General features: G+C 23.7%; 4 protein-coding genes and 1 long non-coding RNA gene across 6 annotated transcripts; 1 reads left to right on the top strand and 4 right to left on the bottom strand.

Moving 5' to 3' along the window:
* The first annotated feature begins 14 nt into the window (after window positions 1-14).
* LOC100868239 (ribonuclease H2 subunit C) lies at window positions 15-1,164 on the top strand. The gene is made up of 3 exons (XM_003691411.4): window positions 15-588; window positions 712-944; window positions 1,035-1,164. Exons 1-3 carry the CDS (start codon window positions 444-446, stop codon window positions 1,053-1,055), a joined length of 399 nt encoding a protein of 132 aa, XP_003691459.1. The 5' UTR covers window positions 15-443; the 3' UTR covers window positions 1,056-1,164.
* LOC100867643 (transmembrane channel-like protein 7) lies at window positions 1,158-5,752 on the bottom strand. Of its 2 annotated transcripts, none has more exons than XM_086915216.1 (4): window positions 5,676-5,752; window positions 4,896-5,122; window positions 4,589-4,830; window positions 1,158-4,517 (listed from the first exon to the last, which is right to left on the bottom strand). In XM_086915216.1, the coding sequence occupies exons 2-4, from the start codon at window positions 5,071-5,073 to the stop codon at window positions 2,625-2,627; spliced, it is 2,313 nt and encodes a 770-aa protein (XP_086771342.1). In that variant the 5' UTR covers window positions 5,074-5,122; window positions 5,676-5,752; the 3' UTR covers window positions 1,158-2,624. The 2 variants fall into 2 exon arrangements, with proteins under 2 accessions (XP_086771342.1, XP_012351051.2); XM_012495597.3 differs by lacking the exon at window positions 5,676-5,752 and adding an exon at window positions 5,339-5,558.
* A 164-nt stretch (window positions 5,753-5,916) lies between these two features.
* On the bottom strand, window positions 5,917-9,215 carry LOC105735306 (protein FAM98A). Its single transcript, XM_086915218.1, has 7 exons — window positions 8,770-9,215; window positions 8,646-8,694; window positions 7,935-8,301; window positions 7,559-7,849; window positions 7,187-7,482; window positions 6,687-7,096; window positions 5,917-6,574 (listed from the first exon to the last, which is right to left on the bottom strand). Exons 2-7 carry the CDS (start codon window positions 8,681-8,683, stop codon window positions 6,372-6,374), a joined length of 1,605 nt encoding a protein of 534 aa, XP_086771344.1. The 5' UTR covers window positions 8,684-8,694; window positions 8,770-9,215; the 3' UTR covers window positions 5,917-6,371.
* Window positions 9,216-9,521: 306 nt separating this feature from the next.
* LOC147656446 (uncharacterized) lies at window positions 9,522-10,085 on the bottom strand. The gene is made up of 2 exons (XR_015294448.1): window positions 9,895-10,085; window positions 9,522-9,812 (listed from the first exon to the last, which is right to left on the bottom strand). It is a non-coding gene; the product is annotated as an uncharacterized LOC147656446 (long non-coding RNA).
* Window positions 10,086-10,121: 36 nt separating this feature from the next.
* lin (protein lines homolog) lies at window positions 10,122-13,926 on the bottom strand. Its single transcript, XM_003691409.4, has 2 exons — window positions 13,414-13,926; window positions 10,122-13,182 (listed from the first exon to the last, which is right to left on the bottom strand). The coding sequence occupies exon 2, from the start codon at window positions 13,073-13,075 to the stop codon at window positions 11,333-11,335; it is 1,743 nt and encodes a 580-aa protein (XP_003691457.1). The 5' UTR covers window positions 13,076-13,182; window positions 13,414-13,926; the 3' UTR covers window positions 10,122-11,332.
* Window positions 13,927-14,607: the final 681 nt, after the last annotated feature.

Raw genomic sequence — 14,607 nt, 5'->3', positions numbered from 1 at the left:
CGTCGCAGGACGATAGTAAATTTTCCTCCCCACTTCGTTTGTTTCGGTAAAGGTGGGGACCATCCCCACTATACACGATTGATCACATATCTATATATAATTTCAAAAGATATATTTTGTACTTATATATCTTTTTATATTGATACTTTATATTTTATTAAATTAATATAATATTGAATTAATTCTAAATCTAAAATTAATTCTAAAAATTAATTATATTCTTATCTTTTATCTTATTAATAAATAAATGCTAAAATATTTAATAATAATTTTATAATAAATTAGTTATTTGATAATATTTATTTAAAATTTTTAACTATTAAAGTTAAAAGTTTAAATGATACGCTTTAAAAAATATAAACTATATTTTAATTAATAGACAAAATATCTGTAACGATTGAATTCATTCCCGCTTAAATAAAACGCGGTACTTCCGTTTAAATATGGCTATTCGTTTACACATGAATCATGATTTATCCGAAGAAAAACAAAATGTATTGCATTTAATGCCATGTAAAATTTATGGTGACGAATTTGCAAATGTTTCCTCATATTTTACACCTTACATTCATAAAATGGATGACGAACGTAAGTTCATTAAATTTGAATATACAGTCAATAAATATATTTGTTTTTATAGAAAATATTACTTTAATTAAGATAAAATATTTAAGATATAAAGATAATTAAAATAAAGATCTTTCTATATAGATTATAATTCTTCATTTCGTGGATATCCACTTCAAGGAAAAAAGATAACAGTACCTTTTGGATATAAAGGTATTATATTTTTTGAACGCAAAAAAACAGAAATAGAAAATATAGAACGTAATTTATATTTAACGGGAACATTTTCACATTTTACCTATTGGAATTATGATAAATTACCATCTAAAAATGATGCTTTAAGAGCTGCAATAGATTGGATTGATATCGCTGAAGCAGTAAGTTATTTTATGTAAATAAAAAATAAAAGTTTTTTTTATAATTGTAAAATATAATGAATTTTTAATTAAAATATTTTTTTTTCTTAGCTACATTCTACAGAATCATAACTGAAAATAAATCTTAACATAATGTAAAGAATTCTTATATATTTCATGAATTATAAAAATTATTCTATTTTAATGTATAGATAAAAATAAATATTTTATATATTTTGTATATGTTGTAGTTTATTAATCATATTTTATACCATGAGCATATATTTTTGTCATATATAACAGATATTTTATTATCCTTTATTAATAGAGAAATATCGCAAATGATTTAGTTTAAATAGGAAAGCTGTTCAGAAATGTGCAGTCTTTTATAAGATAAATAGTAAATTTATAATTTATTTTATTATCTTTATAAATATATAAAAATTGTAATGAAGATGAAAGCATTTGCTATTTTTTGTTAGCACTAAAGATTTTTTTGTTACATACATATACTACTTAGTATAATATATCATAGTATTTTTAATACTGTTCATGATGACATCAAAGAAATAGATTATGATTTATAACGTAATAATTAATATAATATAATTCTTTGTTAAAGTTAATATGACATTCATATATAGTTATTTCTTTATGATCAATTTGTATAAAATTTATATAAAATGTTTTTGCAAATCATTTAATATATAATATATATTGGCAGTTTTAAAATAAATATTTGCAAGAAATACATGCATAATTCCTACAAGGGATTTTTTTATACATGCATACATATATATAACAATGGCAGTGTTATACAAAATTTTTTTAAAATAAACAATAATTAATATTTAAAAATTATAAATATTCACAATATCAAATATTTATATCAAAAGAGATATTAAATAAAGTTTTGTAATAAAATATATATTATAAAATTGTAAACGAAAATTATTATAGAAATAAAATTTTTTTTTAAATAAAACTATTTGATTATTATTTCCTTTGGTATACAAGTAATAAATCATTATAAAATGTGTCTTTACTATTAAGGATCATTTGATTAACCTACACAATCTATTTACAATCATATTTCTAATACCCAGCTAATCTAAAAATAGGTCCATCATATATCACTTCACTTCATTTTAGCAAAAGCACCCTAATGTTTATTTATAAAATTAAAAAGTAAATAATATTTTATTTTCTTATAAAAAAAATCGATTACATTATTTTATCTAAAATTTTATAAAAAACTGTTTAGGAAAGAAAAAATATCCTTATATCTACTATTATACTGTATCTTAGCCTCTTCTACAATTATTAAAACTAGATATACATAATAAATAATCTGTAATTCTTTCTACTATTGCACGGTTTTTATTTTGTACCCTGATTTTTAAGTATTATTTTTTAAAGTTAAATTAAATATATTAAAAATTTAAATAATTTTTTTAAAGAATATTTAATAATAAATATAAAAACTTATTTTAAATATTTTTAAATTAAAAATTATATCTTAAATATCTGTTTTCTTCAATTCAATGTTAAAAAAAATAATAAATTAAATTAGTCTTATTATTGTGTAAAAAAAAATATTCATTATATTAAATTGTATTGAATGTGACTATATTAAATATTTATTAAATCTGTGCGTTTTAGAGATTATATAAAAATTTCAATGTTTATATATAATATTGATTATGAAAATGTGCCTAATTCATTTGCTTGTTCTTGATGATACTTATTCTGATCTTGTTGTTGTTTAATAAATGCACTCAATCTATTAAGTAAAAATTGTTTATCATGGCCTTCTAATACTAATTGATTTTTTAAAACTGTTACCATATGTTTGTTTGCTATCGATACAGCATAATAATAATATAAAAGTAAAGTAAGAATAACAAAAGCTGGTACACCAAATCCAGCAGTACCAAGAAAATATAAGATAGATTGGAGCCAATCAGGAAATTCTGTAAATGTTACAATTAATAATGACCATACAGATCTAAAACCTCTAAATGGCCCACAAGATTTTGATGGTAAAATTTCTGCAATAGAATAACCAACTGGTATTGTAGATAAAATAAAAGAAATTAATAAAACTAACATAAAAAATGCATTTAATTTACTTGCTCTATAAACTTTACTTGATGGAATACTGTTTACCAAACATGCAAATTTTTTTATATAAAATAATAAAAAAGTACCAATTATTGCAACTAATGGCAGTAAAGGTGCAAAAAAGAAACCAAGCCAACAGACAGTTTGTAAATAAACAACATCTAACACATGCTTAGATAAATCAAATTCTTGTTCTCCGAAAAAACGTAATATTTTGTTTTCTGTATGTTTAGCTATTAATGATCTAGGAAAATTGACAAAAAATGTCATGAAAAATTGAAAAGAAAGATCAGTGATATAGAGTTTGAAAAATTGTTGTCCTACAAATGTTTCCCAACACAATGGTCGCCTATTGGCAGTATTAGTACACTCATTATCCATTACTTCCGTTACAATTAATCTATAAAATGATGTAAGTAAAACAATTAAAGAAGAAAGTCGTAAAAAAACAGTTCGGAGAAGAGTTATATTTATAACAAATGAAGGACTATAATTTTCTAAAGAAACTAAATATCGAAATAAAAATGGTATTGCAAGATTTAAAGCAACAATACATATATATGGAAGAAACTCGAAAAATAAGTGAGCAATTCTATTTAAAGATAAATACTGTAAATCATATGTTTGATTGATTTGTGTTGAAATTTCATCGAAAGAAAATTCAAATATATAGTAAATAAACATACCACATCCACATAATACTGTTAAAACTATTAAATTAATAAATAAACGCATAAAAAATAATTTTGTTGTTTCTTCTCTTGTTCGATTTTGTCTTTCTTCTTCTAATCTTTCAGCTTCTAAAAATGCTTTCATTTCATTATATAATGCTTTATGTTTTACTGCTGCAGATTTTTCATTATGTATACAATAATCCCAACCACCAAAAATTAAATTACAATATTGATAAAATTGGCCTTCATTTTCAATTACCCTCTGTTTGAAACTTTTAGCAGCTGATTTAACAATAGCTATTAAACTAAGAATAAATATACCAATAGTGGCAGAAATATAAGATAATGGTAAATTAAAAAATATACCAGAAGTATTATAACTTATATGACTATATACACCATAAAATAATAAAGTGTATTCTAAAATACCAATGTCTGTTATGCTATTACTCTCTTGAGTTATATTCTGATATAATTCTGAACAGCAAGATATACTATTGCTATTGTTAGAATTTATGCACAATTCTTCTTCTGGTATATCTAATAATATTGCAGGTAATACAATAAATGAAAACATAATTGTAAATAAAAGTACATTAAGATACATTAACCACTTGATAAATAAAAAGTATGCAACTATTCCCATGCCAAAATTTCCACCAATTGTTTTAAGACTATCATTCCATAATTCCATTTTTGAATATGTTTCCTTCATTCTAATACGAAATTGTTGCCAAGCTTTTCTTCGTTGCCATTTTAATTGTTCAAAACCTTGTAATCTTAATTTTGTAGCACTCTGAAATATATATACAAATATATAATTTTTAATAAATTGTTTTTTGTTTATTAATATTATCATAAATATACTTGTAATTGATTTTTCAATTGTATTTTTTGTGCCATGCATACAGGCATAGCTTTAATTTGCATAATTTCTTCCCAAGTACGCTCTTCATTAGATAAATTTTCAGATAAGTCTGGTAACATAGAAACTGCTGCATCATGAATATTTGTTGACATACGTCTTGATGTTGTTGTACCACGAGATCTTGTACTAGTACGTCTTCTTAATGTTGTTTTTGTATCATTACGTATTCGTTTGGCAGTTGCTACGCAAAATATAAAATGCACAATACTTTCTATTATATATGCATATTTTATTATTATTACTTACCAACACGAGACTTTTTACTTGGAAGTAAAGTTGCAATATGAGAAGGATCTCTTTGTAATGCTTGTTGTAAATCTGCTTCAATAGCTGCAGGATAACTTTCTTGATAAAATTCAGCACCAGCCTCTTCCCAACCTTGTCCTCTATCACAAGCACGTTTTTTTCGTTCTCCTCCTGACATTTTCTTTTTATAAATAATTATAATATATATACGGAATTTCCTTCAAGACCTTACACAAAAAAATAAAATAAAAATTATTTATATATCATCTATTAGAATATTTGATATTTCTCAATTTTATTTAAAAATATTTAAAAATAATTTTTATTATTTTTATATATTTAATTATTATGATATATTTTTATAAATAAACTATAATTTTTAAACAAACTATATTAAAAAACAATGTTAACAATAAGATATATGTGCGTTCGGTTATAAATACCTAATTATCATAAATATCTAAGATGAATCAATCAACCAAATATCTTGTAAATGTGTCATTGCTTAATAATAGATATCATTTTTTTATGTTGATAGATAACAATATTCATGGAAAAAATAACATTTTTAACAGATAAAACACTGAACTTTATAACTTATCATTATATGACACATACATAGAGTGTGGTTGTAAACTGTGACGTAAGCTGCGCGAGAGATATTTAAATATTATATTAAATCAAACCAAAATTAAATTTAATATTCCAATGTAATAAAATTTCTGATTTTTCCAAATGAATAAAATAAAATAAATATAATGATTTAATTGAAAAACGTACATCAACATTTTGTTTCCCCATATATTTAAACTATTGTAATTTATAAACGATTAATGGAAGAGTCATGAACTATAAGGAATATAGAAGGAATATTGCTCAAATCACGGATAAAAAATTGTAATTAAATAAATTTAAATTATTTTTCTTTTTTATATATTTTCATATGTTTTTATGTGTAATAAAAATTCTTAATTGCAGATTATAATTGATAAACTTAAAAAAATCAAATTAAACTCAATAATTATAATATATACGTATATATTTGGTATATATTATACAATTAAATAATTTAAACAATAAATTTTGCTTTCTTACATATTACATTGTATAGATTAATTTCAATATATTCACTATTTCTTCATTATACAAAAGAATGCATATTTACAAAATTCAAACAAATACATAGCCAAAATTAATGTTCAGAACACAAGAAAGTCTTATAAAATAGGATACAATGATTATTTTAATTCACATAAGAGTAATTATTTATGAATAATATCAATGTTTCTTATCCATTTTTAGTTTAGAATTAATATTTGCATTTTATAACATATAATGTTTAAAAACAATGTTAGATATATAAATTTTAAGCATTTGTTATATAGAAATTCATTGATATTAATTATTATGCTCTGTGATGCAAATATCTTTTACTATTAATATTACAATCATAATAAATACATTACACAAAATATTTTAATATTGTCGTCCTCCTTGGCCTCCACCACGATTATATCCGCCACGTTGATAATTATCTATTCCTTGATTCCATCCTCCCTGAACTCTACCTCCTCTTCCTCGACCACTGGAACCTCCTCTTTGATATTGTTGTCCACTTTTATATTCGGATTGAGATGTGGGTCCTATATTACCTGGATTACAGTATCGATGACCATATCCTAAATATCAAAATACTTTATAATTTTAAGAAACAAATAACTTTTTTAATCAAACTCATTTATAAAATTTCTACAATTTTCACATTTTTATTATTGATTTTTTAGAAATTACCTCCATCTCTATTGTCTCCACTATAACTATTATTTCCGCCAATTCCATATCCACCTCCATATCCTCCCCCTTGTCCTCCTCCATATCCTCCCCCTTGTCCTCCTCCATATCCTCCCCCTTGTCCTCCTCCATATCCTCCCCCTTGTCCTCCTCCATAACCTCCCCCTTGTCCTCCTCCATATCCTCCCCCTTGTCCTCCTCCATATCCTCCTCCTTGTCCTCCATAACCACTTCCTTGTTTTCCTCCTTGTCCACCATATCCACCACTATTAGGAGCAAAATTGGAACTTTGATGTCCACTATCTCCATGACCACTGTATGAATTTCTATTATCATTGATATAAGTAGCATTAGAATTTTGAAAATTGCCTCTTCCACGACCACCGCCTCTATTACCTCCGCGACCTCCACTAGAATAATATTTATAAAATGTATATATCTTCATTTTTTTAAATTAAATCATCTAAAATTTAAAATTATATTTCTTAATTTTTACCAACCTAGTTGAAGGTCCTGGTACTCTATCTTTTTGCCAAGGTGGCATTTCAGGTGGTGGTGGTTCTTGTTCATATGGTCTTCCACCTCTGTCTGGTACTTCTCCTATAATAACTTTATTAATTTCACTTTGAGTATTTTTTCTAACACTTGCATTACTTGTTTTTTCCATTAATGCAATATCATCTCTTGCTGCTAATAAATCAGCAATTGTAATGTCTGGTTCTGCATTTAAAAATTTTCTAGTTTCTTCATAACGTCTATTTAATTCAGCCTCTTGAGTTTTAACTCTGTCTGACCACTATTTTAAAAATAAAAATCATATTTTTAGATTTTATAAAAACAATTTTATTTTAAAATTTATCATATGTACTCACTAGGAAAGATTGCACCGTTACATCAAGTCTTTTGAGCAACATATCACGGCGCACTTTATACTCATCATGTAATTCTTGTTGTATATGTTGAAGGTCTTTCCAATCTGCTTCTGAGAATTCATGAGTAATTAATGGTTGTCCTACAAGTTCAGAAGGAGCTATTTTTAATACTTCAGTCAATTTGTTTTCCAGTCTTGTAAAAAGCTTTTCTGAAGTAATATCATTTGGTGGTTTTTCAAAATTTAAAGCTATTAACATATCTTTAAGATCTTTAGCTGTATCACTTTCTTCCTATAAAAAATATATTCAAACTTATTTCAATAAAATTATGATATAGTTTAAATATTTTGATCCTACCTTAATGATGAAAACTTACAACAACAACTGCAGTGGAATTTAAATTTTTATGTTTTTTGAATTCTAATAATCTACAAGTTTTTAATTCTGCTCCCAAAAAATCTAATAAGATATATCTATCTTGTTCAGTTGTCAATCTTGTATTAACATTACCAGTCATTAATCTCTCATTCATACATCCTAATTCCTTAAGAAAACAGCTTAATTCTAATAAGAAAGAACTAGAATCATCTGGTGACATTATTGCATGAATAGTTTCATCCATATCATTGAGTAATGCAATTTCATCTGCTAACCATGCTACAAGTTTTGTAAATTCTGGTGATTTTGGACCTTGTTTTAAAGCTTCTTTAAATTTATTAGGTTCTATTAGCTGACCATTATACCTATATAATAAAAAATTATATTAAATGATAAAGTTAAAAATATGTCAAATATATTGATAAAATAAATATAATATATTGATAATTTTTTTTATTTTATTAAAATTACATAAGACCATATAAAAGAAAATTTCTTTTAAATATTATACATGCTTAAATTTTAACCTAATAGCTACCATGATTTATATTTTGGAAATCATAAAAAGAAGTACGTATAAATTTCATAACATTAAACATAATCCCGAAATTAAAAAATTTTTTTTAGTATTTCTTATAAAAAAAAGTTTATATTCACATACAAAAAAGAAACAATATTATATTCAATATTATAACCTTCAATTACTTACCCAAGTTTTTCTATTCTCTCCAATAATTTAAGTTCCATTTTAGCAAAATCTTTAATGAAATAAATTAAATAATTATTATCAAAATATAAAATGTTTTAATAAAATAAAAATAATTTGTACTTACAATAAAAATATCAACAAATTACACACAATACTTTCCTTTGCCGTATACGCTGTCAATGTCACCAAATATTTTAATTTAGGGTATATAAGAAAGAATAAATAGATGTCGTATAAGTAATAGCATACATAATGTTTATTTTGTTTTTGCTTATTTGGTTTGTAATAATTAAAATTATGATAAATTTTCTATTTTTATCAATTCAAATTATTTGCAAAAACCGAAATATTATCTTTGAACTGTTAGAAATGTCAAAAGTATTTTAATTGAAAAATATTTTTTGAAGTAATCATATTTATTGTATAAATATATTTTATAAATAATTTTAAATAATAAAATATATATATTTATACATATTTAATTTTATAAAATAATTAAATATATAAATTATATGTATAATCGAGGGAGAGAGAGAGAGAGAGAGAGAGAGAGAGAGAGAGAGAGAGAGAGAGAGAGAGAGAGAGAGAGAGAGAGAGATTTCGACAAAGTTATAAATACAAGATTTATATTTTTATTTTATAAAATAGAATATAATCTTAAAATAAAAAAAATTTTATAAATATATTAAATATATTAAAAAAATAAAATAGTGTAAGAAAAATGTAATTTGATACAATTTTATTTTGTAGCAAAAAATTGCTTTGAAATTATAATCTAAAATACGTAATTGAAAAATACAAAATAAAATATTTTAATAAATTTTATAAATTCGATGTTGCCATAAATTTTTTGCACATTTCATTAAAATAATATAATTGTATAATACATTCGAAAATTTATTTATGTATGTATGTATTTTTATTACAGTCATACTACAATAGTTCGATTAATGATTATTTCATATATATTAAAAATATTTTCATATGTATAATAATTTAATTATTTTTGCATTCTTTCTATGCGATTATTCTTGTATACATTAAAATGCAGTCATTCGTTTTGGAGATGAAGGAGATAGACATTCGATTAAAGATGTTAAAGCCTATAATCATGCTTATATCAGCCAAGATTTATTTTTCTTAAATTGTTTTATTTTTATTCAAATGCTGATTTTAAAAAACAGATTAAATTTCATTATTCAGATATTAACATAATCTATAGTTCATATTAGATTTTATAGATACATACCTTAATTTTATAAAGATATAAATTAAAATAAATTGGTAATGCACAAAAATATAGAGTATTTCATCTTAATTCCAAATTTCACTTAACTTTTATTCCAATCATAATTAACATTTTATTATATTTATAATTTATTAATTTTTAATTTATTATCTTTACATTATACATACGAATTGCAAACACTATTAAAAGATCTACAAAGGGAAATGATAAATAAAGTTACACTATAATTATAAAAGTAAAAATATGTAAATTTTTAGTGTATTATATAAAGTATACTTACAAAGTTAATTTTTAAGTATGCATAATGAACATTATACATACAATTAATATATACAAATATTTTAATTTGTTAACAACTCCAAAATAATCATGGCAAATATTGTTCTTTAACTTTAACTTAGGAACAATCATTGCCATTTGTATCTAATAATTTATTAATACTGGCATATTTTAAATCTTAATAATTTTCATTCATATTGCCAGTAACTTTACATTTATACTTGCAATATTTTACATTTTTATTATTTATACATAATTAATAAATCATGACAATATGACAATGTTTCATTTTAATAAACACTATTGAATTTTACACCTGTATTTAAGTACATGGATATAATAAAAAAAAAATTATAAAATATTAAACAATTATTAAACAAACTAATGAATTTATTTATAAATTTTGATCAAAAAATACAATTAAATATTTTATTAATATCTCTGGCATAAAATATTAATTCAATTGTTAAAATCTAAAACCAACATATTGATATAATTTAAACTTTCATACTTATAATTTTAAAAACCAGAAATTTTCATATTATATATTTTTTAAATGTTTTTTTGATAAAAACTTTTATATCGCATTTTAATTATTTGTAAATTTCATATAAATTTAGTAATATAAAAAAGTACATATATATCTAATAATGCACATCAGAATCAAACTTACATAACTCTATTTGACTGGCAAATTGTACATTCAACTTTTATGTATAGATATAAATATTACTCTAGTAATATACATTTAAATTTATTTCCAATGGTGCTTTGGCAAATATATTTTCATAGCACCATAAAAAGTGCAATTTCATTGTGAAGCATTTAATTTTAGCTAATCTTTGTACTACTTCAATCTATTTATACTTCAACTATGAAATGCAAATTCTTATGTAAAATTTTAGTAATAGTTTCAAATAAACGAAATTTTGCTAATTATAATAAATAAAAAATTTTTGTTTGCAATTTTTTAATATAATTCTAAATATTCAGTACTACAAAAGACAGTAGCATAATTCAGTCGTTTATCAAAATGAAATTAATGAAATTTTGTATTATTTTTGACTGATAAATCAAATGATAAAACTTTTATTCTTACAATTTGTACATCAATCTAGTGATCAATCTAAAGTGAAATTTTGAATCATCATACAAATAATTAGTTATCTATATTTCCTTCATAGAAGGATTCACATTTTTCTAACAAACGTAGAACTGGATTTATGTTATAAGGAAACAAAGCTTTTGAGACTAATCTATCAATTGCTAAACGAAGTCTTATCAATATTGTCATGGTATCATCTAGTTCTCTTCCACAACAAGAAACAAATTCTGTCCAATTTCTTTTAACATATTTTAAAAATCGCAATAAGTATAATAAGAAACAAGTCTCATTACTAACAAGTAAATCTAATAAGACATCTGGATCATGTGATACAGCATGTATAAATTGTATAAAAGTTAAAGTTGGACTAAGCATATGACCAAGATCATTTTGTGGAGGTCCTCTATAAAATAAACCAACAGCTACATCTAAACAACATACCATGCCTTCAATCAAAAAATCATCTTGATCATGAAACATTTGTACAACCCACTGTGATAAAGGCATTTCAGGATGAAATGGCATTAAAGTTTTAACGCACTGATCAAGTTGTCGTAAAACTTCTCTAATACTTCTTTCAATAACTGCCATATCAGCATCAAGATCTTCTGCTTCAGAACCCAAAGAAGAGTCACTAGAATCGCTACGTGTCTCTTTAACAGTCACAGCAACACTTTTTAAAACTAAAAGTATTATCTTTTGTAGTAGGGGACGATCACCTTCACCAGAACCTCCTCCAAATCTTCCAGAACCATATCTGTATGGCAGGGCATCCAATAATCTCCAATCTTTAACAGCTCTTACAATCAAATGTGCAAGAGAACAAGGTTCATCCGGCAACACATCTTGTAATGCCAAAGTGCTTCCATAACACAATACTTCATTAAATAATCCAAGAAGATGTCTCCAAATTACACCAGGAACATTGGCATTTAAAAGTACAACAAGGTTGTCTAATTGAGAATAAAAAAGTTTGGTATCAATAACAGATAAGTTGGCTTTAACAGAAATAATAGATTCCCATAAATCAAGGAATGTAATAACAGCTGATTCATGTTGAGGTGTATATGAACTTAAAATAGCATCAAATTTTGATACTAATATAGTCCATTTAGATTCTAATGCTTTGACACACATTGCTTTTACTGGTGTGCTATCAAAACTTTCTGCATCTGAAATTGATATTGTATTACAATTTGATGGTGATACTATATTGTCTGTATCCTCAAAAGGATGAATACTGCAGTCCTTGTGTTCCACAACTCTTTTCACAACATCCAATGTAAATAGCATTTGGCTTGGAGAATGAGTATTCACTAAAGATTGCGTTAATTTTTCTAACCATGCTGTGTCAATATTTTCCTTTGTTATAATAAAAAATGATGCAAGAACTCTGCTAGCCGCAAATGATATAAATTTATTTGTTGTACATGATAGGTCGATTATTTGATCTATAATGCTATGCTCGTTTCGCGCCAGCGCATCACAAACATCTACAACTCTTCTGCACATAACACCTCTAATGTTTTGTTTAATGGCTAAGTCAAATAAAAGCTGTAAAGCACTTATGAATTCCAAAGTTTGATCAGGTTCCCATTCTGATAATAATGAAGATCTAAAAGTACCATCTGCAGCTTCCACTGTTGCACTAGTGAATGGTTTACGCAAACTACTTTCTGGTATATTACATAAGCATTGTGCCAACAGACTATTTTGTAATTGCTCAATATCTGATAATGTATCTTTTTCAATTTCATTGTTTTCAATGCGTTGTTTTTTCTTTGCTGGCTCCTCCATTGTGTTATTAGGAGGACAATAATAAAAATGTAGCCATTTAGAAATGTAGCCAACATCAGCTTATTATATATACAAAAATCATAAATATATCAGTAAATACAATATACCTATATTAACAAAATAAAAGATAATAAAGTAAATTTATTTAATATACCAATTATTCAAATATTTTATTTTATTATATTCTATTCTTCTTAAAAATATGAAAAAAGTTTTGTAAATACAAAATAAAACTGTTATTGAATGATAGATAATTTAAATGTTGTTTATTAAAGAATTTTTTATGAATTGCTATAATAATATCAAAATAAAAAAAAGAAAATAATATTAAAACTTACGGAAGTTATTGATTTCTATTTTCAGTATTCTTTTAAAGTTACACCGTATTTTACTATTTTAACAGTGTAAATATATTATTGTTTGTGCTCGAAGAATTTCTTTTGACTAGGAAGTGACAGAGCACTCGACAACTTTGCTCTGTTGCCACGTATACGTGCTACCGAGTAAAAATAAGAAATACGGATTTATATTGTTTAGTCGTAAATGTATTCCAATTAAACAGTTCATATCTCACGTCGAGTGGTAAAATGTTAACTCGATAATGCATAAGACACGAATTCTTCGTGTTTATTACGCATTTTTCGGATGGCATCATGCAGAGCTGCGTAACACAGTAGCTCCTCCTCGCACATTCCACAATGTACTGAGTACAAATTATTATAATTACTTGAATAATAGCTTCTAAATTATTATTAAACCTTATCAAATATTCTTTAAATATCTTTTTAAAAATTTTTTTCAATAAAAGTAACCAAAATCAAAAAGTCGTATAATAAATATACGAGATGATCGGCAACTCTGCATCGATTGCAGCGCTCAAAAATTTATGTACATTCTTACTTATCATATAATTTCTATTTTAATAATTTATACAATATAAAATTATAAATAAAAAATATTATATTTCATAATTATATCAATAAAAAAACTTATGTAATTCTAATAAAAATCAAAAAGATTTTATTATAATATTATTAACATTCATTGTTCTATCACGTGTTATATGGTTAAATTCATTATTTTATGACTATATTTATACTAAAAGACTTAAGATTCTTTTATTATTAAATTAAAATAAAATGCATATTATTATCAAAAAATTTATTACAAAATATTAAAAAGTATTATATTAGAAAATAAAAGATTGCATTCCAAAGATTTCGAAATTAAATTTTTAAATATGATTGGTTACAAATAATACCGACTTTATATGTTATAATATCAAATTTTTTATATTAAAATTAAAATTTTAAAAATTAAAAGATTTATATATTTTTTATTTATTTAGATACAATTAGCTCATTAATTATTAATTAATTTGTAAAAAGAAATATTTATATTTAATTATAATTGTTTATAAAAATATTTAAAAAAGAAAAACAAATTATATAAATAATTTGATAATTTCGATTTAATAAAAGTATTATTGTGAATTCATTTTATTATATTCTTCGATAAAAAATTTTTAAATA

Source organism: Apis florea, unplaced genomic scaffold (genome assembly GCF_048593485.1).
Source record: "Apis florea isolate Af1SG1 unplaced genomic scaffold, ASM4859348v1 contig_3772_pilon, whole genome shotgun sequence".
NCBI lineage: Eukaryota > Metazoa > Arthropoda > Insecta > Hymenoptera > Apidae > Apis > Apis florea.
This window is presented reverse-complemented; position numbering and strand designations above follow the sequence as displayed.

Bases quoted from the DNA above. Each gene is read 5' to 3' on its own strand.
- LOC105735306 (XM_086915218.1), bottom strand. From the start codon at position 8,683: ATGGAACTTAAATTATTGGAGAGAATAGAAAAACTTGG. The intron at 7,850-7,934 runs GTAAGTTTTCAT...TATTTTTTATAG, and splicing joins ATTCCACTGCAGTTGTTGTT to GAAGAAAGTGATACAGCTAA. The intron at 7,097-7,186 runs GTTGGTAAAAAT...ATATTATTCTAG, and splicing joins GTACCAGGACCTTCAACTAG to TGGAGGTCGCGGAGGTAATA.
- LOC100868239 (XM_003691411.4), top strand. From the start codon at position 444: ATGGCTATTCGTTTACACATGAATCATGATTTATCCGAAGAAAAACAA. The intron at 589-711 runs GTAAGTTCATTA...CTTTCTATATAG, and splicing joins TCATAAAATGGATGACGAAC to ATTATAATTCTTCATTTCGT. The intron at 945-1,034 runs GTAAGTTATTTT...TTTTTTTCTTAG, and splicing joins GGATTGATATCGCTGAAGCA to CTACATTCTACAGAATCATA.
- LOC100867643 (XM_086915216.1), bottom strand. From the start codon at position 5,073: ATGTCAGGAGGAGAACGAAAAAAACGTGCTTGTGATAGAGGACAAGGT. The intron at 4,831-4,895 runs GTAAGTAATAAT...TATTTTGCGTAG, and splicing joins AAGTAAAAAGTCTCGTGTTG to CAACTGCCAAACGAATACGT. The intron at 4,518-4,588 runs GTATATTTATGA...TATATATTTCAG, and splicing joins AATTGAAAAATCAATTACAA to AGTGCTACAAAATTAAGATT.
- lin (XM_003691409.4), bottom strand. From the start codon at position 13,075: ATGGAGGAGCCAGCAAAGAAAAAACAACGCATTGAAAACAATGAAATT.